Source organism: Canis lupus, chromosome 25, assembly GCF_003254725.2.
Source record: "Canis lupus dingo isolate Sandy chromosome 25, ASM325472v2, whole genome shotgun sequence".
NCBI lineage: Eukaryota > Metazoa > Chordata > Mammalia > Carnivora > Canidae > Canis > Canis lupus.
This window is the reverse complement of record NC_064267.1, coordinates 51413633-51438575: the sequence shown is the minus strand read 5'-3', so window position 1 is coordinate 51438575 and position 24943 is coordinate 51413633. Positions and strand designations below refer to the sequence as shown.

General features: G+C 54.7%; 1 protein-coding gene across 4 annotated transcripts in view; it reads left to right on the top strand.

Moving 5' to 3' along the window:
* The window catches only part of THAP4 (THAP domain containing 4), a 38845-nt gene extending 15785 nt beyond the window's left edge, over positions 1 to 23060 (top strand). For 3 of the 4 annotated variants that reach the window (XM_025463772.3, XM_035716813.2, XM_025463773.3), the window contains 4 exons: positions 4930 to 5089; positions 5645 to 5754; positions 6610 to 6713; positions 22805 to 23060. In XM_025463772.3, coding sequence (XP_025319557.1) covers positions 4930 to 5089; positions 5645 to 5754; positions 6610 to 6713; positions 22805 to 22924 — 494 coding nt within the window. In that variant the 3' untranslated portion in view covers positions 22925 to 23060. Of the gene's footprint in view, positions 1 to 4929; positions 5090 to 5644; positions 5755 to 6019; positions 6091 to 6609; positions 6714 to 22804 lie in introns of those variants that run through there. The other variant, XM_049101443.1, reaches the window with a different exon arrangement.
* The last annotated feature ends 1883 nt before the right edge of the window (positions 23061 to 24943 follow it).

Genomic DNA, 24943 nt, shown 5'->3' with positions numbered 1-24943 from the left:
TGCTCCCTGTCCCTTCATAGGACCCTCCCTGGAGCCCCTGTTCCTGACCCCTCTCTCCTGCTGGTGTCCCTTTGATTTGATGCCTGCGAGCAAACAAGGACTGAGGCGGAGGATCACCTTCAGGGCCTGGGCCCCTGGAGGGGTGTTGGGAGGACATCCACAGGTCCAGGCTCTGGCCTGGGACCGCTGTGCGCGTCCTCCCCTCCGGCCCCCTGAACCACGCCTCACACTGCAACCTATTGTTGCCATAATTCAGACACCTCTTTAGAAATTGGATATTTTAGCCCTAAATAGTTCTGGGTTTTCTTAAAATACCAGACAATCTGCAGCAGAAGGCCCTCTGCCTGTGGGCAGCAGTTGGCCAGCACAGACCAGAGGCCCTGGGAGGCTGGTGTCACCTCACCGCTCATCAGCCTGTGCTGTAGTGACATAGTAAACAGGTCCTGGGAAGGCGTTTTGGCCTCTGATTTTTTTTTCTTAAGTTTGTTTGTTTTGTGGAAGTTTTGCCTCTGAATGTTTTCATTGCAGTACAATTTACGTAAGTGAAACAGCCCTCAGGTGCTCCCCTCCATGACTTTGGATGGGTGCAGACACCTGTGTGACCGCGACCCCACCCAGAATCCCCGGGTTCTCTGGTGCCCACCCGCCCCGGCCCCCACCCGACAGCCTCATCGTAGCTCCATTTACCTCTTCTAGAATTTCATGCAGATGAAATCACAGAATAAGTACATGTTTGTGTCTGGCCTTTCTTTTGTGGCAAGGCGGTTTGGGCGGTTGGGAGGGAAATCTGATAGTGTTTCCTTGCTGCCTTGTGATCAATGTGGTGAGAACTCTGTACTTTTTGTAACTTACAGGTTTTCTCTGACCGTTTGTAAGGTCTGTTTTCATGAATATTCCAGAGGAACTTGAAGGAGTACTCCCTAGTTTTCAGTTCAGAGTGCCATGCCCCTGGTTGTGTAAGGCGTGCTGCTCACTTGGACACAGAGTAGGCCGGGATCCCCTTTCGTTGCTCTCCGCCAGCACCCGCGTGTCTGCCGCGGCTGCGTTTTGGATGCTGCTGCATTTGCTGCTGCGATGTCTCCGTGGTGACTTGCACCCTCAGTGTCCCAGAGAGCCGTTCTTCGTCTGGCTTAACGCATTTCGGCTTGAAGTTCATCGTCCCCCATAGTGGGATCGTGATGCTTGCTTTCGTGGTGCCTGCTTTTTCCCGGCTCCAAAACGCCTTTCTGAACCGCTTGGTTCCTGGTGCATCGTGCATAGCGAGAGTTGAAGGTCTTGCTTTGTGATACAGTCTGAAAAGCTTTTTCCTTTTTATGTGAGTTCAGGTGTGTTTGGCCTTAGTTCTGCCTTATTTTATTTTATTTTATTTTATTTTATTTATTTTTTAAGATTTTACCTATTCATGAGAGAGAGAGGCAGAGACACAGGCAGAGGGAGAAGTAGGCTCCACGCAGGGAGCCCAATGCAGGACTCGATCCCGGGACCCCAGGACCACCCCGAGCCGAAGGCAGACGCTCAACCGCTGAGCCACCCGGGCGTCCTTAGAGTAAAAACATTCCCCACTTGGCCTGTGCCTTGGTTTGCCCACCTGGGGGACGTTGCTGCTCAGGGGTGGACTGTGGGCCTGCTCGTAGCCCCTGCCCCAGCTCCCATCTTCCAGCAGCTTCTATGTGTACACGGTCAGGACGTCAACCGCCTGGGACTAGTCCCTGTTCTCCCGGCGAACACATCCAGGACTTACTGGGAATCCCTTTGCCGTCCCTTCCCCGTAGCCTCCGGGCAAAGCCTGCCCCGTGGCCGTGTCCTCAGAGGATTCGCAGGAGCAGACTTCCCAGCATGTTAGTGTTGAGACTGCCCGATGTGGCGCCGTCTGGCAGGAGCACAGCGTGAGCTCACATGCACATGAAATTGTCCAGTAGCAACACTGAAAAGGTAAAGAGAGGTGTGGAGAGAGAGAGAGAAAGAGAAGAAAAGAAAAGAAAAAAGAAAAGGAAGGGAAGGGAGAGAGAAGGGAAGGGAAGGGAGAGAGAAAGAGAGAAAAAGAAAAAAAAGAAAAGAAAAGAAAAGAAAAGAAGGAAGGAAGGAAGGAAGGAAGGAAGGAAGGAAGGAAGGAAGGAAGGAAGGAAGGAAGGAAGAGGGATCCCTGGGTGGCGCAGCGGTTTGGCGCCCGCCTTTGGCCCAGGGCGCGATCCTGGAGACCCGGGATCGAATCCCACATCGGGCTCCCGGTGCATGGAGCCTGCTTCTCCCTCTGCCTGTGTCTCTGCCTCTCTCTTCTCTCTGTGACTATCATAAATAAATAAATACCTTAAAAAATTTAAAAAAAGAAAAAGAAAGAAAGAAAGAAGAAAGAAAGAAAGAAAGAAAGAAAGAAAGAAAGAAAGAAAGAAAAAGAAAGAAAGAAAAAGATGAAATTAACTTTAATAATATATTCTGTTTAACTCGGGGCCCCTGACTGGCTCAGTCAGAGGATCGTGCGACTCTTGATCTTGGGTCGTGAGTTCAAGCCTTGTGGTGCGTATGGAGGTTACTAAAAACTACATAAATAAAAACTTTAGGGGCACCTGGGCGGCTCAGGTGGTTAGGCATCTGTCAGGTCATAGTCCTGAGGTCCTGGGATCGAGCCTTACGCTGGGCTCTCTCCCTCTCTGCCCCCTGCCCCCAGCTCATGCTTTCTATCTCGAATGAAAATGAAGTCTTTAAAAAAAAAAAAAAAAACTTAAAAAAATTTTTATTTAGCCCCATAGGGTCTGAAAAACATGATCGTTTCAACATATAATCACCAAAACCAAAAAGTTACTGGGATGTTTGACATTCTCCTTTATTCCTTGAGTTTTTGAAATCCAGTGCATCTTCCCCTTGAAGCACATCTGTGTGGACCAGCGACATCAGGTGTCAGGTGTGCACGTGTGGCCGCGAGCGGCCGTGTCAGCACAGGTCTGTAGCCCGTGTGTCGCACAGAGTTGTGGCAGCTACAAAGGCCTTGGTGCTCGTGCTCTGTGCATGTTGTGAGTGTGGCTGTGGCATCTTCTGCTGGACGCTGTCAGGAGCCTGGTGTGCTCTCCGCCCTGCGGACTTCCTTGCCTGTTCACACAGTCATATACATGGCATCGAGCGTGTGGCCAGAGTGTCTGGCTTTTTTCCCTTGGTTCCCCCACATGTGGCACGTGTCAGGGCTTCACTCCTTTTTATGGCTAGTGCTGTTCGCCGTCTGGCTGGGCCACACGCTGTCATCCACCCGTCAGCTGTGAGCAGCAGCCCGGCCCCTGGGGATGTGTGCCCTGCCGTCAGGGGGACACCTAGCAGCGGCCCTGGAGCGGCCCGACCCTCGCGGGGGCCCGTGGCACATGCCCGCAGCACAAGGGGCTCTCGGCCTCCTTGACTCTGTCTTCGTGTCACTCTTCTCAGGCCGTGTGTGGCTGGCTCGGCCCTGAGCCCCACACCGTCCATGGGGCTGCTTCCTGAGCTGCCTCCACGTCAGCTTCCTCGGGCTGCTCTGCGCTGTGTCTCCCCCAGTTCTTAGGGCTCCTGCTTTCTTGACACTGCTCTCCTTCGTTCTTTTTTTAAAAGGAAACATTACAGGGATGCCTGGTGGGGGGGGGGGGGCCTCAGTGGTTGAGCATCTGATAACTTGAGCTCCTAGATTCACTTGTGCCTGAGCAACCCCTGGACTCTTCATAGGGACCATATATAAAATTCTCCTCTACATCGAGTTGGATCTCTGATATTCGCCGCTAAAATGGCCCCAAGTATGGGCCCCTGGGGGGCTCTGCGGTTGAGCGTCTGCCTTCGGCCCAGGGTGTGACCCCGGCGTCCCGGGATCGAGCCTGCTTCTCCCTCCGCCTGTGTCTCTGCCTCTCTCTGTGTCTCAGGAATAAATAAATAAAATCTTAAAAATAAATAAAATAAACATTACTGTATATATTTTATTTGTTTTAAAGATTTATTTCAAAAACAGAGGAATTGGGGATAGGACAGGGGCAGAGGCAGAGGGAGAGAAGCAGCCTCCACTGAGTGCCCGAGGCCGCGGTCCTGAGGTCATGACCTGAGCTGAGATCCAGAGTCAGGGCTCCTCGGCCTGCGCCGCCGGCGCCCTCAGCTCCCTGGTTCTTCATCTCCCACCAGGGCTCTTCCTCCCCAGTGGCTTCGCCCGGTGCCAAGTCCCCGGTGCTGAGCCGGTGCTCGCGGCCTCCCCGGGCGGGGACCGTGGCAGGTGGCAGCCCCCGCGCTCTGCGCTCCTCCCGGCGTCCACTCTGAGGCCAACTCCCACGGCTCAGCTCCCACAGCCAGCGTGAGGGAGACGCGGAGCGGGCCCCATGTCCGGCGGCTGCTCCTGGCCTCGAGACGGCAGGCCCTCCCGCCATGCCCTCCGCGCCGTCCTGTCTTCCCCAGGGGGAGGCGGGCAGGGACGGGAGGGGTAGCTCCCTGTGGAGATGGTAACGACCGGCCTGCGACCTCAGAGCCCCGGGAACCTTGGGGGGGATTCGGGGGAACCCGGCGCGCTCCCACTCCGGGAGGCCCCCCGGCAGCCCGGCCCGGAGGACGCCGTCGGGGAGACGGGACCGGCCGTCGGGGAGCCAGGCGGGCCAGGACGGCCTTCCCTCCGTGCCGCCAGACCGAGTGCCTCAGAGGCCGCGGCCGGCTGAGAAAACAGAATTTCTCTTTATTGTGGAAACCTCGGATCCCGTTGTCCTTCACGCCCAGACCCTCCTCTCTTTTCTGCGTAGGAGCCGCGGACATGTGCTCATCACTTGGCCTTTTTCTCGCCCTCTCGACAGGTGGCCAGTGGCATGTTCGTGCTCACGTAGGGTTTGCTGTAATGGTGAGGGCGTGCTTCCACACGCGGTGTGCACATCCACACAAAGCAGGGCGTACGTAGGAGTCCACTGGATGCGGAGCCCACTGACCGCCTCTTCCTTTTGTCCTCAGAGCCCCCCACGATGAACCCCGTGGTGGAACCGCTGTCCTGGATGCTGGGGACCTGGCTGTCAGACCCGCCGGGAGCCGGGACCTTCCCGACACTGCAGCCCTTCCAGTACCTGGAGGAGGTGTGCATCTCCCACGTGGGCCAGCCTGTGCTGAACTTCTCGTAAGTGCCCCCACCCCGACTGCCTGTGAGCAGCACCAGGCTGAGACACGCAGGCGCCAGGCGGGTTGTGTTTCAGAGAGGCACCCTCTCCCTGCCCTGACTCTGGTCACACTTGGGTAATGGCACTTTCTGGGTCTCTCATGTATCTGAAGGTGTGAGGCTGAGCACAAAACCTCATCAGGCTTGTTTGTGCAAACGCAAAAGTAAGTGCTTGTGCTCAGATCCCTCGTTCCACGCAGTACCTGATGTGAAGTCACCCCCATGTTACTGAAAACAGAATGGCCTGGCTTTCTTTTAGAATCCCTCCTGCCCCTGAGCTACTTGAGGTCTCAGGGAAGCTGTCAGTATATGTAAGTCATCCCTATACCCAGCGCAGGGCTTGAACTTACAGCCTTGGGATCAAGACCTAAACTGAGATCAAGGGTCGGACACCTAACCTCCTAAGCCGCCCAGGCGCCAGACAGCTACGTTGTTTTATATTTGGAGGGTGGGGATGCTTTATAAAGTGAGAAGAGCGTCCGATACCTGGGGCTTCACCTTTCCTGCTGTCCACAGGTTCAACGCCTTCCATCCGGACACACGCAAACCCATGCACAGGGAGTGTGGCTTCATCCGCCTCAAGCCCGATACCAACAAGGTGGCCTTTGTCAGCGCCCAGAACACAGGTACGCCTCCCTTGGTGGCTGTCCCTGGCCTGCCCCCTGCCCGCACGCCCTGCATGCCAGCAGCGGGGTGGCCACGGGGGGAGGCAGCATCTGCCTCCTGCTTTCCAAGTGACCTCCGGGTGTGTCCGTGCTCATGGTCATGTTTGTGGGGGACGACTGAGCGCTTGTCCATGTGGGAAGCGTCAGGCGTTTGGACAGGCTCAGTGGGGCTGCGGGAGGGCGCTGGTGAGAGGAGGCTGATTCCCTTTTCTCCTGAGTTCCTCAGCAGCAGCCCACGACAGAGCCTGTGTCTGCCGCAGCTCACAGATGTTTCCTGTGTGAGTGAGAACGGGGGGCTCGCTGTGCAGCCAGACGTCCTCTGTCTGGAACTCTGCTCTGCCCCAGTGTGAGGTCACCCTAAGGTAGTTAACCCGGTTCGTGAGTTAGAAATTACTCAAGAACACCTGCCTGACCTTTACCTCGTTCATAGGCTCCAGTGAGTCTCACTTCCTAAAAGCTGGTGGACGATCAGAGCTAGCCTGTCCCCGCAGAGTGGGCCTGCCCAAGGCCTTGGCGAGCTAGAAATCGGGGGGACTTCGGCCCCTGGGGAGGGGGGGTCCTTGTCCTATTTGATGGGGCAGGGCCGGGGTCAGGGCAGTGACCCCCCCAGAGTGACCCCTCCACAGACCCCCTGCCCTGGCTGTGAGAGTCTTTCCCCCTTGATGCCCAGGAGGCTCAGTGCTGGAAGGGGACAGGTTGTTGCCTCACTGGCTTCAGAGTTCAGACCTGTTGAAGCCTTGGGTGCAAAAGGTGGTGGTAGGGGCAGTGGTACCAGGAAGCCATGGGCAGGCTGTTGAGGACTCCCGGCCCCCGCAGGCATCGTGGAGGTGGAAGAGGGCGAGGTGAACGGGCAGGAGCTGTGCATCACGTCCCACTCCATCGCCAGGATCTCATTCGCCAAGGAGCCCCACGTGGAGCAGGTGAGCCTTCCCTCTCAGATGCCATGTGCTCAGTAATAAGGGGGTCATGAGTCCCCCCAGCCGCAGGCAGCCTTTCCCCTGGATCTCGGAGGCCTGCGTGTGCCGTCATCTTGTTGCTCCCCCCACATGCCGAGGTGGAGGTGTGCGCGGCGGAATCGTCTGGTCCCCGGCAGCTGGGCCCCTAGGGGTCATCAGGTCGGCTGTGGTTCTTCTGTCACAAACATCATATTACATTTGTGGTGTTCTCTTTGGTAAATAAATCCACATCCATTGGGAGAGTTCAGAGGACAAGGACCTTTGGGATATCGACGCAGATCATTAAATTGCTTTCCTTGGTGGCCGCGTTCCCGCCAGTGCTGCAGGAGCACACCTGGTACCCTGCGCCTGTGTCCCCACGGCCTGGCTGCAGACTTGCTGGGGACGGTATCTTGTTTTACCTTAAGGTCGCCAGGGAGCATTGTCCGTGCTTGTTGGCCGTTTGTGCTTCTTGCCCCGTACGGCAGACGCTCGAAGTCCTTGCCTGTGTTTCAGTGGCTCTCATTTTCTTTCTGATTTAAGGGAGCTTTCTGTGTCCCGTGGCTGGTACTCTCTGCCCTTTACGTGGCAAATGTTTCCGCATTTGGTGGCTTTTGTGAGTTTGGTTGGGGTGCGCTCTACTCACAGGTTGTGAGCTTTCCTGTAGTTCTCTCCGGGGGTCTTCCCCTTCATGGGGTCTGGGTTTGGGTTTCTTTTTTTAAAAAAAAAAAAAATAGATTTTATTTATTTATTCATGACAGACACAGAGAGAGAGAGAGAGAGGCAGAGACACAGGCAGAGGGAGAAGCAGGCTCCATGCAGGGATTCCGACGTGGGACTCCATCCCGGGTCTCCAGGATCACACCCTGGGCTGAAGGCGGTGCTAAACCGCAGGGCTTCCGGGGCTGCCCTGGGCTTGGGTTTCTACTCAGATGATGACATCAACTCTTCTGCACCTTTGTAGCGTCCCTTTCACACCTCGACCTTAGTCCCTCCCAGATGTGTGTTCACATGATGCGTGCACAGACGGGTGACCAGCAGCCCCCCAGATGTGGAATGTCTTGCCTCTCGGGCCCGTCTCCATAGATGGGGGAGAAGGGTCCTGTTGTCTACTTTTTCTCTGATAGTGATTCAAAGTCGTGTAGTAAGTTGGGTTACCGTAGTCCTGTGTCCCATTTACTATCCGGGGCGGGTTGGTATTCTTTCCTCGACATTTTCTTGGTTAAGTGTTCTGTGTTCCCTCCTCTGGACGGACCGTCACGCGGGTCTGTCCAGGTCTGCACCCTTCACACCAGGATCACGTAAACACGTGAGTTAACCTGAGGTCAAGGGGAGTTCTGGTCAGTAGCCGTGTGAGTGGTGTGGTGCTGCGTCGTGCTGTCTCGGGTGTAGTTTGGGTGCCAAGTTACTTTTTGACTTTAATCATGCAGGTCTTGGGTAGTTCACGGCAGGGTATTGCTGTAGCACTTTCTAGTTAGTTTTCGTGGCGCTGGCTTCCGCTAGCATGTGGCTTCCACTCCATCTTCTGATTGTGTTGATGGTGGGGAGGCCTCTGGTTTGTGCGCGCCTCTGCTGGCCAGGACTGTCCGTCCTGACGGCTGGTCCGCAGGCACAGCCCTGACGGAGCCGGGGGGAGTCCAGGCTGGTGCTCACCCCGCGAGGTGCTTGCCCCGGGCCACACGGTGGCGGGCAGCCTGGGCTGGGTCAGGAGCCCCTGTGTCTGTACGGGGACAGTGATACTCAGGAATGGCCTTTAACTTTCATCAAATGCTTTTGCTGCCTCTTTTGGGAGGATTCTGTGTTTTTCCACTTGAAGCTGTTGATGCAGTGAATTGTATTAATAACTTCTGAGTGTTGAGGTGTGTCTGCTTTTTGAAGAGAACGCCCACTTGTCCTGATTCTGGTATCACAGTTACTCGTAGAGGCCGCTGGGAGCCTTTTCACTGTTTCTGTTCCCTGACAAGGAATAGAAGCCCTTGGAGATGGCCTGTTCCTTGTAGATGTCCTCGGGGTCCTCAGGACGCATCTGGGCGCCGCAGGCGGTGGGGGTTACCCGGCCTTCCTACCCCCTGCGACTGCAAGGCCAAGGCTCCCAGGACCAGGGCTCTTCCATCTAGATTTTCAGGGTTTGAGAAAGAAGGAACGCTTACTGCTTTCTCTGTCTGCATTCTGCGTCCCCTTTGTATTTCTGATCTTTTCTGTCTTTGTTTTTTCTTTTTCTTGCTCATACTTGCCAGAGTTTACTTTATCATGGTTTATTTTTTTGAGGGTGTTGATTTTCTTTTATATTACTGGAGAACTAACTTGGAGTGTTATGAATTAAACACAGGAATCCCTCTCTGTAAAAGGAGGGGAAGGAGACGTGAAGCCTATGGGTGGGGAGCATGGTGAGGGCAGGACCCCCGCGGGGGAGCACAGTGAGGGCAGGACACCTCTGGGTGGGAGCACGATGAGGGAAAGAGCCCCTGGGGGGGAGCACAGTGAGGGAAGGACCCCCTGGGAGGAGCACAGTGAGGGAAGGACCCCCTGGGGGGGAGCACGGTGAGGGAAGGACCCCTCCGGGAGGGGACCAGAGGAGGGCTCAGCTCTGCAGTGACATGGCTGACCATCGACCGGCTGGGTGTGCCTCGGTGGGCCTCCCTGCTGGGTCAGTGTGGACAGACCTGGAAGGGAGGGAGCCGGGGAAGAAGGCCTCTGTCCTCCAGAGGCTGGTGGCCAGAGTCCTGGGAGCAGCAGGTGTCGGGACAGGTCCCATTGTGTGCCGTTGGAGCCTGACCTCATCGCTTCTGTTACCTGCTCTGTGTGCTCGGCCACTCGAGACCCCACACGGCGCCCACGGCAGCCCTGAGACGCAGCGGGGCCACGCAGCACCAGAGAGGCCCCTGCCTTCCAGAGACTCCACCTGTACTCCGGTACCCTGAGGTGCTGCCCCTGCGGCCGGACTGCTCTGCTGGCCTCAAGGAGGCTCCCCTCCCCTCCCCTCCCCTCCCCTCCCTTCCTGGCAAGTCCCGTCCAGGTCCTCTGAGTGGCTCCCACTGCGCGTCCCCTTCCTGACACTTGCTCTTCCGTCACTTGGACGTGAGCCCCTCCTCAGTACCCTTCCAGTCTGTATCTCTTCATCTGTTTCTGTTGCTGAGAAACAAGAGTGCTTAATTTTAGGTGGTTCAGTTTCCTGGGCTCTCCTTTCTGAATTGTTTTTCTGTTTCTTGGTTAGGTAGGCTTCCTGAAAACAGGTCAAAAAATATATATATTCTCTCTTTTGTTTTCCTGGAAGCATCAGCTTGGCCTAAAACCTCCCCTTCAGGTCATTCATTCACCTAGAACGGAGTTTTGTGCAGATGAACATCTGGCCGTCCCAGGTGCCCTGCTTGCCTGCCCCCACCCCCACCCCCCTGCCAGTTCACGCTCACTTGCATGAATTACTAGAACTTTCGTCTTTTACTTAACACCCCCACCCCGTGGAGGTATAATTGGCGGCCAGTTAGTGTGCGCACAGCAGGTGTCCACCCTCGGAGCTACCTCAAGAGCCTGTGCCCCCTGGCCGGCCCCCAGGTTTCTGTCCCTACAGACCGGATTGGCGTCTTCTAGGACTCATTGCACACAGAGCCTTACGGTATTTGCTCCTTCGCTCAAGTTCATCCTGTCGCTTTCAGTGGTACTTTGGGTACGTTTGATTCTGAGTCGTGTGCTGCTGGGGCGAACGTTCCAGCTTTGTCTCCTCTGTTGGCAGACACCGATGGCCTCGTGCCTGGGCCCTTAGGAGGAAAGCTGCTGTGAGCATGTGTGCGCGTCTTGGTGTGCACGTGTGAGTACCTCGGGCTGCGGCTGCTGGGCCACGTGGGGGCACCAGGCAGGTGAGCAGGAGCCGCTCCACTGCTGCCCCCCCGCTCCCCCGCCCCGCTGCCCTGCTGGCCCCTGAGTGTTGGCTGTCCTGGTGGCAGCAAAGGGGCGTCTTGCGTGGTCACCTACGGTTCCGGGTGACTGATGTAGCTCATCCTCCCCTGGTGCATATTTGCCGCTTCCCTGTTGTGTGGAGGGTGCCGAGATCCTGGGCCCCCTTTTCCGGCGGCTTGCGGTTCTTACTACTGGGCTCTGAGTACGTGTCCGGGGGCAGGTTCGCGTCAGGTGCGTGTGTCCCCGGCTTATGACTTGCCCTCTCATTTCTTTTACGAAGTGTTTTACTTCTCATTTTCCACTATCAGCTGTTTTTTATACTCTGTGCTTTTTGTGCCCTGCCTTTACTTCTTTGGCTTAACCCAGGCAGCAGAGATTTTTAACCCTTGTTTTCTCCCAAGAATTTTTATGGTCTTTAGTTTTGGAATTTGTGTTTTTGAACGGTATGAAGTAGGGGTCAAGATTCTCTGACTTTCTTTCCCCCATAGCTGTTGTCCCAGTTTGTTGAAAAGTCTGCCCTCATCGCCGCCACCACAGGAAGGTGCCTTGCCCGGGCCCGGGTCTGCACGGTGCTGGACCCAGGTGATCCCTGAGGTCTGTGCCCTGAGACCACGTGGCCTGGGTTACTGTCGCTTCATAGGAATGTTTGCGATCAGATCGTATCATTGCCCAACTTTTTTTTCCTTTTCTGCAAAATTGTTTTGGCTACTCAAGGACCCTTTGCATTTCCGTATGAATTTTGGAATGAGTTTGCCAACGTCTAGCATTCTTTAGAATTAATTGAGTTTCTGGATTAATTTGGGAAGTACCATCTTCAGAAAACTGACTGTCCTAGTCCAGTACACGGGTGAACCTCTCCACGCGTGCAGGCATCTGTCGCCGTGAGTTGTTTGTAGTTCTAAGGGTGCAATTAGGTTTATGCCTGGGTATTTGTGGGTTTGGGATGCTATTATAAATGATTTTTAAATTTTCCCGATTATTGCTGCTAGCTCATAGAAATACATTTGACTTTTACACATTGGTTTTATGTCCTGTAAGCTTCTCAAGTTCACTGTTTTATTTTACTTATTTTTGTAATAGATTCTTTGGGGTTGTCTACACACTCAGTCCTGCCGTCTGCTATTATAGACGCTGTCACTTCTTTCTTTCCAGTCTCGATGCCACTTGCTTTTCTCCTGCACTAGGACGTAGGAAAGGATGGCCTACAGATGGTTTAGTCCAGGCGGGAGTAGACGCCAGGCCCTGTGCTCTGTTCACGGGAGCCGCTCCGTCTGTCACCACTGGCTGTGATGGTCACTGTCGGGTTCTGACTGATGCCTTTTACCATATTATGTTTTCTTATATTCATAGTCTGCCGGCTTTTGAAAATTGTAAATGAGTGTTGAATTCTGACAAGTGCTTCTGCTGTAACTATCGAGGTGCTTGTGTGATTTTTTTTCTCCTTTATTCTCTTAATGTGGTGAGTTATGGGAACAGGATTTCAGATATTGACGTTCTTTGGATAAACCCCACCTGACCGTGACGATTTATCGTTTTTATCTATTGCTAGATTTATATATTACTAAAATACATCATGTTGAAGGATTTTTGCGTCATAGTGTTTCTTTTATTCTAGTTGTCCTGAGTTTAATTTCCTCTCTTTTGAGCTCTTAAACAGGAAACTTACCTCATTGATATTTAGCCCATTTTTTGTGGTCCAGACCCCGGGATCACACCCCGAGCCAAAGGCAGACGCTCAACCGCTGAGCCACCCAGGCATCCCCATTTTTGGTTTATAATGCACTTTTGGAAACTATGAATTTTCTGCTAAGCTTTGCCTCAGCTGCGTCTGCTGGTATTACCTCCTAGCTCAAAATACCTTCCTGGTGACTTTCTTCTTTGAACTGGGTCACCTAGAAGTATGTTACTTACTTGCCAAATATTTGAGGATTTTCTGCATATTCTGTTGCTAACGATCTCTAATTTAATTCTGTAGAGCCCAGAGAACGTGCTCTCAGAGTGACTCTGTGCCACCACAGTACATGATACAACTTGGGGGGGCACCTCATGTGCGCTCCAAATAAATAGGTTTTTGAGAGTTGTTGGGTCTAGTGGACTGAAATGCCAGTTAGGTCAAGTCGATGGATGACATCACTAAGATTTCCTTCACACGACTGATTGTTTTTGGCGGAGGGGGTTCTGGTTCTGATTACCGAGAGGTGCTAAAATCTCCACCGATGATCTAGGTTATTTCTGTTCCTTTTTTTGGTGCTGTTTTTGCTTCATGACTTTGAAGCTCTGTCCTTAGATGCATACATATGATATGTAAATATACGCATTATATTTATAAAACGTTCCTCTTGGTAGCTTGTCCTGTTCCTGAGGTCTGTTGGTAACAGAACCACACCTGCTGTCCAATATTTGTTGTTTATACGGTGCATCTGTTTTCCTACCTTTTACTTATGTCTCTATATTTCATGGGGTCTTGCTTTTTTTGTCTAGTCAAAAATCTCCACATTTTAATTGGAGTTAGTCCATTTACATGTAACAGATATATTACTGATAGGGTAAGTTGTAAGACCACCATCCTGATTTGTTGTTTTTTCTTTCTTGTTTTTTTCCTTTACCATGTTCTCTTGGGTTAATTAAGTATTTTTAGCATTGTTTTATTTTTTCTTTTAACTCTTTTTCTATTAAAGTATAGTTGACATGCAATGTTACGGTGGTCTCAGGTGTACCATTTAGTGATTGGACAACTCTGTAAGCTCTTTATTACGCTGTGCTGCCCACACGTGCAGCTCCCACCTGTCCCCACGCGACCCCATCACCGGCTCGCCAACTGCTGTCCCCGTGCGGCGCGTCTCGACCCTGGGACGTGTGCTCAGTACCTGGAGGCTATAATTCCTGCTCCCCTTCACCCCTGTTGTCCATCCCCTTCCCTCTGCAACCACCAGCATGTCCTCTGTATTTATGGGTCTGATTCTTTTGTTCATCTGTTTTGTTTTTTTAGGTTCCACACACAAGTGAAATCCTGTGGTATTTGTCTTTCTCTACTTTCCTTAACATAATGTCTCTAGGTCCATCCATGTTGTTGCAAATGGCAAGATCTCCTTTTTTATGGCTGAGTGATATTTCTTCTGTTAGCTTCTTAGCTGTGTCTTTCTCATTTTTTTTTTTATTGGTTTCTTTGAAGCCAACAGTGTACACCCTAAACTTAACCAAAGTCTATTTATAATCTGTATGGCACCATCGCATCTCCCACTTCATGTTGATTTTGGATAATCTCCCTTACTTTACAGCTGACACTTTCCTGTTCCTGCTTCTCATATGTCGTGGCTTTCAGCTCTGTAACCCTGCAACCGTTTTTTCTCTGTATGTCACACCTGTAACATGTATATGTAAATACGTGTTTAAAGCATATACACACATACCATAAATCTTCACAGTATTGTAAGTTTTGTTTTATTTCTTAAGATTTTATTTATTTATTTATTTATTTATTTATTTATTTATTTATGAGAAATAGAAAGCAAGCACCAGTACAGAGGAGCAGAGGGAGAGGGAGAAAGACCGACGCTGACTCTCCACTGAATGCAGAGCCTGACACGGGGTCAGTCCACAACCATGAAATCACAACCTGAGCAGAAACCAAGAGTCAGACTCTTAACCAACTGAGCCACCCAGGCAGCCCATTACTTTTGCTTTAAATAATCCTCTCATGTTCAGAGAAATTACAGAGAGGGGGAGAGTAATCACTTCTCCTAACCCACTTATTTTCTGTCTTGTGTTCTTTTCACTTTCCTGTAGACGAGGGTCTACATAATATCCCTTCATCCTGAAGCCCTGTGTTCACACCTTCTTTGCAGTATAGGTCTGCTGTCTGCAGTTCTCTTGGGATTATATCACTTTATGACTTTTTTTTAACTGTGGAGTAAAATACATATGACAGACTTCAACATCCTAACCGTTTTTAAGGGTACAGAGTAGGGGTATTAAGTATTTTTGTACAGTGTGCAGCCGGCACCACCATCCATCACCAGAACACTTGCATCCTATAAAACTAAAAGCTCCATGCCCATTAAGTAGCAATTCCCCACTCTCTCTTCCCGCGCCCCGGAACCCTCCCTTCCTACTTTGTGTCCACTGGATCTGTCTACAGACCGTAAGTGGAATCACACACTACTTGCCTTTTAGTGACTGGTTTATTTCACGCAGTATAATGTCCTCGGGATTCATCCATGTTGTAGAACATTGTGGAATTTCCATCGTTTTTAGGCATGAGAGTAGTCTGTATAGTGTATGTATGTATTATGTTTTGATTATCCATCCATCCATCAGTAGACACAGTCGCCTCCATGTTTTGTCTCCCGTGAATAATGCCACCATTAACTTGGGTGGACAAATATATCTTCAAGACCCTGCTTTTCGGCATACCTGGGTGGCTCAGTGGTTTGGCGCCTGCCTTCGGCCCAGGGCATGATCCTGGGGTCCTGGGATCGAGTCTCACATCGGGCTCCCTGTATGGAGCCAGCTTCTCCCTCTGCCTGTGTCTCTGCCTCTCTCTGTGTCTCTCAGGAATAAATAAATAAAACCTTTAAAAAAAAAAAAAAAAAAAGACCCTTCCGGTTCTTGTGTGTACCTGCAGATGGACTTTCTACACCGTAGAGTAGTTTGTTGTTAATTTTTAGGGGCACTGCCATACTCTTTCCCCCAGCGGCTGTGCCAGTGCATTCCTGCCGGCTGTGCAGGAGGGCTCCGGTTCCTCCGTGTCGTCACCACACCAGCTGTTTTCTGGGTGTGGTACAGCAGCCAGAGTTCTGTTATCTTGGACTCCCTTATCAGATACATGACTCCCAAATATTTTCTTTCTTTTTGTGAGCTGCTTTTTTACTGTTTACAGTATCTTTTGATGCATCAGAGTTTTTTGTTTTTTTTTTTTAAGATTTTATTTATTTATTCATGAGAGACACAGAGAGACACAGGCAGAAGGAGAAGGAGGCTCCCTGCAGGGAGCCCGACGTGGGACTTGATCCCGGGTCTCCAGGATCACGCCCTGAGCCGAAGGCAGACACTCAACCACTCAGCCACCCAGGCGTCCTGATACATCAAAGTTTTAATTTTCATGAATTACAATTTGGTTTTTTTTCTGTTGTTGGCTGTATATTTGGCGTCACGTCCAAGAAACCTTTGCCAACTTGAGCATTGTGAAGTGTTTGCACTATTCTCTTCAAAGAGTTCTGTGGTTTTAGCTCTCACATTTAAGTCTCTGACTCATGGGAGTTACTTTTGGTGTGTGGTGATAGCATCCACCTTCGTCCTTTTGCATGCAGATGTCCAGTTTTCCCAGTGCCATTTGTTGAAAAGATTCTCCTCTCTCCACTGAATGGTCTTGGCAGCTTTGTTGAAAATCACTTGGGCAACCCAGGGGACTCAGCGGTTTAGCACCGCCTTCAGCCCAGGGCGTGATCCTGGAGTCCGAGGATCGAGTCCCACGTCGGGCTCCCTGCGTGGAGCCTGCTTCTCCCTCTGCCTGTGTCTCTGCCTCTCTCTCTCTCTCTCTCTCTCTCTCTCTCTGTGTGTGTGTCTCGTGAATATATAAATAAAAATCTTAAAAAAAAAAAAAAGAAAGAAAGAAAATCACTTAACTACATATGTGAGAGTTGATTTCTGGGTTCTCTACTCTGTTCCATCAGCCTATATGTCTGTCTTTATGCCAGGGCCATACAGCTGTGAAATCAAGAAGTGTGTGTCCTTCAGCTTTGTTCTTTTTCATTTGTTTGTTTTGGGGGGGCAGTTCTCTCTCAGTCTCTCTCTCTTTTTTTGGGGGGGGTCTCTTGAGATTCCATGTGAATCTTGGCATGGTATTTTCTGTTTCTACAAAACATACAGGGATTTTGATAGGGATGTCATTAATTCTGTACATGTTTGGGCAGTATTGATATCTTACTGATCTTAAGTTTTCTAATCCATGAGCGTTGGATGTGTTTCCATTTATTTGTGCTTTGTGGTTGTTGTTGTTTGGTTGTTGTGGGCTGTCCCTGTGCCCAGAAGCCACCTGAGATGTAAACAGATCTTCTTGGGTGTTTTTCTGACCCTCTCCCTGGGCATGTGCACTCCCTTTCTAATTTCCCCATGTTGTTTGTCCTAGTGTCTGATGTCTGGTTCCTCAAAGAGAGAAGAGTTAAAATGAAGTGGGGTGAGGGGATGCGGCCCTTCAGATCTCCTGTGAGTCCCTTGAGCTGGAGGGACAGGGTCCTTGCTGCCCCCTCTGGCCCCACAGGCTGCTCCAGAAATACCTACACAGCTGCCTGCCTCCCGGCTACTGGACAGGCCAGGGCAGGTGCGCCCCAGCAGGGAGACCAATTCTGGGGGCTTCCTACTCGACCATCTTCACCGAGTCCTCCATCACTCCCAGCTTTGAAGGATATTTTTACCATAAGTAAAATTCTGGGTCAACAGGTATTAGTTTTTAAAGTAATTTCTTTATCTTGTTAAATTGTCTTCTGACTTCGTTGAATTGAAAAGTCAACTAGAATTCTTCATGCCCTGTACATTATTTGTCTTTTTTTCCTAGTGGGTTTTTTTTTTTTTTTTTTAATCTTTGAGAGAAAGAGAGAGCATAAGTGGAGGGTGGGGCAGAGGGAGCAGCAAGACACCCTGCTGAGCGGGGAGCCCGACTGGACACGGGGCTCGACCCCAGGACCCCGGGATCACGACCTGAGCCAAGGGCAGACGCTGCACCGATGGAGCCACCAGCTGCCCTTTCTCTAGTCATTTTTGAGATTTCTTTTTCTTTATCTTCCTGGGTGTGGGGTCCTTGTGTTTGTCCTGTGTGAGTCTCCTGAAATTCTTGGATCTGGGGTGGTGGTGGTGTCATATTTGGGGATTTTCTGCCACAGTTTCTCCAACTCTTTTTCTGCTCCGTTCTTACTCTTCCCGTCAGAACTGCTACTAAACAGATGGTAAGCTGTTTAATGCCGTCCCGTGTGTCCCCAAGACTCTGTTCATTTTTCTTCAGTCTCTTTTGTCTACATTAGTCAAATTAGGTATTTTAAAGATTTTTGTTTTTAATCTCTGTGCCCATGACAGGGCTCAGACTCACAGCCCTGAGATTAAGAGTCACACGCTCCACCAACTGAACCAGGCGCCCCCAATTTGGATATTTTTTTGACCTGTTTTCAAATTCACAGAGCCTTTCTTCTGTCTCCAGTTTGCTGTTAACCTATTGAGTGAATATTTCTTCTTTCTATTGTGCCTTTTCTCAAAATGATCCTTCGTCCGAGTTTCCTCTCAGTGCCTCCTCTCCTCCCACACCGGCAGCCACCTGTCCTTGTCACCCGGAGGAGTAGGGCGGGGGTTTGGTTGCCGGCGTGGCACAGGTGTGTGTCCGAAGCTGTGGGGCAGCCTCTGGCCCTGGACCCCGTGGGTGACCCCTTCGCCCGTTCAGGGATGCGGACATGGAAGCAGCCTGCGTGCGCCCTGACGGATGAGTGGACAGAGCAAGTGTGTGTGTGTGCGTGCATGCGTCTATGCACATGCTCACGGAATATTATTCAGCCATTAAAAAAAAAAGAATTAAACCCTGCGGGGATTATACTAGGTGAAGTAAGTCAGAGAGAGAGAAGTACTTCATGGTTTCATTTATAGGTGGAACTTTTTTTTTTTTTTTTTTAATTTTTATTTACGATAGGCACGCAGTGAGAGAGAGAGAGAGAGGCAGAGACACAGGCAGAGGGAGAAGCAGGCTCCATGCACCGGGAGCCTGATGTGGGATTCGATCCCGGGTCTCCAGGATCGCGCCCAGGGCCAAAGGCAGGCGCCAAACCGCTGCGCCACCCAGGGATCCCGGAACTTTTTTTAAAACACAGAGTAGGGGGCAGCCCCGGTGGCACAGTGGTTTAGCGCCGCCTGCAGCCCAGGGCGCGATCCTGGAGACCCGGGATTGAGACCCACATCGGGCTCCCTGCGTGGAGCCTGCTTCTCCCTCTGCCTGTGTCTCTGCCTCTCTCTCTCTCTCTCTCTCTCTCTCTCTCTCTGTGTGTCTCTATGAATAAATAAATAAAATCTTTTAAAAAATTAATAAATAAATAAACACAGAGTAAGTAGGATGGTGTTGCCTGGGGCAGGGGGATGGCAGGTCGTAGGGCAGAGGGCACAGATGTCTGGGTGTAGGGGGAGCCTGTCGTGGGGGCGGAAGGGACAGTGTGCTGTCTGCAGTTAACGCCGTGTCGTGTACTTAAAATCAGCTAAGAGAGGAGAGGCGGTCAGGCCCCGCTCACGGGAGGGAACGGCGGTGGCGGGGCCAGCTAGTGGGCACGCGAGCGCCAGCCTGTACACGCATGGGTGCCGTGTCGGCCCTCGGGAAGGCGGTGCGCACCCAGCCCGGTCCTGGTTGCGGTGCCTGGCGGCGAGCCACCACCCGTGACGACGGGCCCAGAGGCCACTGGCACGCTGGGAGCCCAGGGCCACCGGGCTCAGCCGTCCGCCCCCCGCGGGGCGCGCTGGCCACTCTGGCCCTTCGTCTCTGTTTAGGGCCTGAAACCCTTTGTTTCGTGGTCAGAGCATCTTCCCCCCAGATTTCCTTTTCCATCGTTTCTCTACTGAATGAAACAAGATAAAAAAGTACTTCGAGTCCGCTCCACAGTCTGCTGCCGTGGGGCCGGCGTGGGCGGAGAATGCGTCTGTCTGGCGGGACCTTCCCTGCCCGCGGGTGCGCGTGGCCTTGCCTGCCACTCCTGGCCCCCCGGAAGCTCGGAGGCTGGCAGGGCCTCAGCCCCACGTCCCTGAGGGCCCGCGGGCTGCCAGGAGCAGACTCGCCCAAGGCGCCAGGCGGCCGGCACCCACTGGGAAGCTCGCTCGTGCCTCCCACTGGAGGACACGGCGCGTGACACCCCGAGGGACGGCAACCGAGGGGCCCGCCGGGTGACAGGAGGGCGGGGTGGCCGCGGCTGCCCGGTGTCCCTGCGGCGGGGTGGGTGCTCCCGGCTCCCCGTCCTTCCCAGGCCCCGGTGGCCTCGGGGCGCACCCAGCCCACGTCCCGCCTCTTGCTCGCCCCTCGTTCCTGGGCCCTGAGCCGGGGGCTGGGGGGCCGGCGAGCCCTGCCCTGCAGGAGCAGCGTGCCTGTCGCCGGGGCCCCGCACCACCTCGTGGCCCCTGGAAAGTGACCCAAACGTAAAAGCCTTTGTTTGTAGGTGAAATTCCAGAAAAAAATAATGTAGTTGAAAGATGCTCCCGTGGCGTGAGGGTGCTTCCCTGGCACAGGAAGTGTCCCCGAGCGTCCATGTGTCTGTCTTGGCCCCGGGCCCTCTGCTGTCCCCTCGCTGCCCCGTGCTCTCCTGGCTTCCCGCCCAGCGGCTCGTCGGCGTGCCGCCCACTGTCCCTTACTCACCGCGGCGTGCGGGCCGCGTCCTCGGGCAGTGGTAACCGGGTGTCCTGACTGTGGGACCTCCGGGACCTCAGGCGGCCCTGCCTCTGCGCCAGGGTATGCGGTCCCCGCGCTGCGCCCGGGCCAGAGGCGCCCCAGGACTCCGTGTCTGCCCCCTGCCCTGAGGCCACATGGTTTTGTGGTGTGGGGGGGGAGGTGTTTATCAGTTTTATTATTTTCATTTTGCTTTTTTGTCTTACATGACTCTGTTTTCAACGATGAGAAAACAAAACACTTTGCTTCTTACAAGTAAATACACGTGTTTTATGTCGTTTTCTTCGCATGAGTCAGATTTCTCACCAACAACACTTGGAAATCTTCCCTCACACTGAACACATCAGTAAACGCCTTTTCTAGAAAAGCAGGAGTGTCTGTCTTTAGGAGGCTCCCTTTGCCTAAGCAGGAGCCCGAGAGCCTTGTCAAAACCTAGACCCACGCAGCTCCTGTCACGGATTTTCAATCAAAATCAAAGAACTGAGATTCTGCAGGTCACGGGAGGGTGAGTGCACAGTGTGTGCAAACCAGTGTTGGACTTTGAACGTGGGGGACATATTTTCTTAAGATTTTATTTATTTATTCATGAGAGACACACAGAGAGAGGCAGAGACACGGGAGAAGCAGGCTCCCTGCAGGAGCCCGACGCGGGACTCGATCCCGGGACCCCGGGTCATGCCCTGGGCTGAAGGCAGATGCTCCACCGCTGAGCCCCCCGGGTGTCTTAGGGGAGATATTTTCAAAAACATGATTATGACTTCGGGCCCTTCCATGAGCTGGATGGGAGTCAGCTCTTTTTACACACGGGCCGCTGTTGGCAGAAGGAGAACGTGCTGCTGCCTCAGTTTCCCAACTGGAGCGCTTCGGCGGCAGGCACTGGGGCCCAGCCAGGTGCTTCATGGTCCCCAACTCTCCATCCATCCCCCCTTCCCTGCCGTGGGGTCCCTGCCCTGAGAACCTGCAGGAGGTCCTCTGGTATTTTCTCTAAGGGGAGGGGAGTCCTGCTGCTGCTAAATCATCTGCACAGTGTTTTTAGTCTAAAGAGGTCTTTCTGGGATGCCTGGATGGCTCAGTGGTTGAACATCTGCCTTTGGCTCAGGACGTGATCCTGGGGTCCCGGGATCGAGTCCCACATCGGGTTCCCTGCATGGAGCCTGCTTCTCCCTCTGCCTGTGTCTCTGCTTCTCTCTGTGTGTCTCTCATGAATAAATAAATAAAAATCTTTAAAAAAAATAAAGAGGTCTATTGTTTTTTAAAGATTTTTTTTATTCACAAGAGACACACAGAGAGAGGCAGAGACACAGGCAGAGGGAGAAGCAGGCTCCCCGCGGGGAACCCGATGCAGGACTCGATCCCGGGACCCCGGGGTCACGCCCGGAGCCCAAGGCAGATGCTCACCTGCTGAGCCCCCGGGCACCCCTTGCCTTTGGTTTTGAAGAGTATTTCACCGCAGCGCGAGTCCTTGGGGTGACAGTCCCGTCAGTGACTGAGGTGCCGCCCTTCTGTGGGGAAGCCCGTGTGGCTGGCGGGTCCCTGCCCTCCCCGGCGCCCAGGCGTCCGTGTGGCGTGTCCGGGGCAAGCAGCCAGCGTCGCTCGGATAGAACGTGGGCTGCTGCTCCGTCCTCGCCATGTCCCGGGATCTGCGGGGCGCGTCGCCTCCGGGGCCCTGCGCCCCCAGCCGCGTCTGGCCTGGGAGTCTTCCTTCCCGGCACGGAATTCCCGTTGGAGCGTCTCCGGCCGCCGCAGTCCTCGCCGGAGCCCTCCGTCCCGCGCCGGGGCCTGTGGCGTCGGCGCACCCACCGCAGGCGCCCTCCCCGGCACCTGTGCGCCTTGCTCTCGCCTCCTGGCCTCAGTTGGGGTTTTTCTGTCTGTTTTTCTCGGATCCTCGACGCCATGTGTGAAGAGCGTGGACGACGGCGCGGCCGTCGCTCGGGCAGAGCCTGTCTGCAGGCTGAGCTGCCCTGAAGCTGGCCGTCGCTGCCTGGCTGCCCGTCATGGTCCCGGGGGGACGTCGGGGCTGTTCCCTGGCCTCCCAGCCTCTTGGCCCCACTGCTGTCCCCTTGCTGTCCAGGCGGCCGCTCGTGGCCACACGTGCCTCCTTGTCCCCGGGACCTCTGTCCTGGCTGCGGGGCTGGTTCCTTGGGCCTTTAAATGGACGTTGTGAGATGTGGCCCCCCTGGTTTTCTGCGCCAGACGGCCAGTAGCCGGGTGCTTGGCTGTGGCCTGGAGGAGGACGGCCTCATCCGCCCTGGACCCCAGCGCGTCCCGCACACTGGCCCCTTGGTGGCCGGTGGCTTGTGTCCCGGCTGCCTCGGCCTCTGTGGCCGGCGCTCCAGGAGGACGGGACTTCCCACCGGCCACCGTGCTCCTTCTGACACGTCGGTGCTTCCGGAGGGGCTCACGCCGAGTCCCCAAGGACATGGGCGACGTCCGGTCAGGCTGTCAGCGCGTGAGGGCGAGGGCGAGGGGGCCGAGCGCGGGAGGTCAGCTTCCGCCTGAAAGGAAGTGGCCGGCTTGTCAGTGAGTCGAGACGAGCCCGAGGCCGGGGCGCCTGCTGGACGCCTGCGGATGGCGGCCGTGGGCTCAGCGTCCGCCGCCCCGGCGGGGCCACCGCACGGCCACAGGCCTCAGCGTCCGCCGCCCCGGCGGGGCCACCGCACGGCCACAGGCCACAGGCCTCTGACAACGGATGCGGCAGGTCGCAGCCTGTACCGAACCCTCGGTCCGGGGCGGGGCCGCCCTCGGAAGATAAAACTAAGGCGTTTGTTTGTTTTGTTCCGCTCAGATCACCCGAAAATTCAGGCTGAATTCCGAAGGCAAACTTGAACAGACCGTCTCCATGGCGACCACCACCCAGCCCATGACTCAGCATCTCCACATCACCTACAAGAGGGTGACCCCGTGACCCCGAGTGTGTCGTGACCCTTCGGCTTTGTAGACGCCCGCCGCAGGTGCGGGCGGGCCGCGGGCTCGTGGGTCCCAGAGTCGCCATGGGTCCCTGTAACGGCGTAGGAAAACCAAATAAAAGGCCTTTATTTTTATGACTGAGCATTTCGAATATTATCACTTGTGTAGACTGCGTTTCTTTCATCTGCCGGTGAGTACCCGTTTTCCAGCCTTTTCTGTAAAAAAATTAAGGAGTGACTCTCCTTTTTCTGCTGGCAGCTTTCACAAGATCTAAAGTATTTATGAGCCTCCCTGGAGGAGCCAGCCATAAGCTGCCGACGAACGTGGGACAGAAAGGGTCACGCTCGCTTCACAGTTTGTGAAGCTGACGGTCTCGGGCCGTGTCCACACGGATGAAGGGCGTCCCCAAGGCCAGAGGCGGTGTGAGCGGGTCCTCGCCCACGCCCCGCAGCCCACGGCCCTGCAGCAGAACGCGGCCCGTCTCCCAGAGGCGCACGAACCCTCCTGCCGTCACCACCCCCCTGGTTTCCCTCTAGCAGCTCCTCCTCGTCTGTTCTCCCTTCTATTTGCTGCCATATTTTTAAACAAATCCCAAGCATTTATCCCCAACGGCTTGTAAAAACAAAGCCGCTTTCTTCTTCCCAACACAGCAGCAGGTCCGGAGCCACACGGGGAACGTGGACGCTGCAGCGGGGTGAAGCCGCGGGGCAGCTGCAGCCACCCCCGCCCACCCGGGGCTTGGGGACCCACAGCATTACAGGGCTGGGGTCGCCAGGGCCAAGTCCCCTGCAGCTGGGATCCCCAGGGAACACCATGGTGGGCGGATGCTCCTGGGCAGCCCCGCCTGCGGGCGGCAAGCACGGCTCTGGCTCCCTGTCTGCACCCCGGACCCCACGGCCTCCCGGACGCCGTCCCGCGGGGCAGCGCAGTTCTCTGGGGCTGCGGCCCGGGTCCGCTCAGGAGAGGCGAGGGGTGCAGGCCGCTGCCAGGTCGAGGCCGAGCCTCGGGGCCACTTCGCCCTCGGGCTGGAGGCAGCAGAGCCCCCGCGGCTAGGATTTCCGCAGGTGGGCCTGGGGGGAAACGGGCCTCTGCGCTCGCAGCCCAGGGGTCCGGGAGGGCAGCACCCAGAGCCCGGGGCAGGCAGCAGATGCCCGGCGCGACCACCTGGCCGCCGCCTCCCGGGAGGCTCGTGGGGAAGCGGTCCCGTCCCGGCTGGGTGCTGGGGGGTCCGTCCTGGCGCTGTCCCGTCTGCTCCCTGCGGATGCTCTTCTGGGGGCCTCCCCAGCGCCTGTTGCGCCCCAGGAGCCTCGCGGGTCCGCCGGCCGCCCTTCACTGTTGCTAAAATGAAGGGGCCCCGCGGCGGGAACGTGGTTTCCTCAGCACCCACAGGGACGGTGCCTCCACGTTGTCCCCTCCCCACGGCTGAGGGCTGGTCCGTGCCACAGCCCGGGGCCCGTCTGAGCAGGGGGTGGCGCCCCAGGTGCGGGGACGGGCAGCGGAGAGCCATGAATTTCCTACAGCAGGTGCGTCAGGAAGGGGGTGGGGAGCGCCCCTCATACTGTGCGCGCCCGGCTCGTTCAGCCGCTGCAGTGTGGCCCCGGGGTAGGGCGGGTGTGGCCCCCAGACTACGGCCCCGCGCTCTCGGGGAGCCAGGTGACCCGGTCACCTGGCTGCATGGACCGACATTCTCGTCCTGTGGCCGGGGGGGGGGCGCTCATCAGAGACAGGGGGGCCTACAGAGGCCCCCAGAGACCCCCACGGAGACCCTGCACAGCCAAGGGCCGGGCCTCCTCTCACGGTGCTTAAAGCCAGGCCCCGAGATCAGGAGTGATGTGCTGTACCGGCAAAGCCAGCCGGGCGCCCCCGACCCTGGTCACATCAGCATTTGGGGACAAGTGCCCACAGGAGTCCCCGTCATGTGCAGCCGTGGGCCCTGGAACCACTTCCAGCAGGAAGCTGGCAGGAAAGAGCCGGCCTTCAATCGTCCGCAGTCTGCGCCCTGCTGTCCCCGGACACG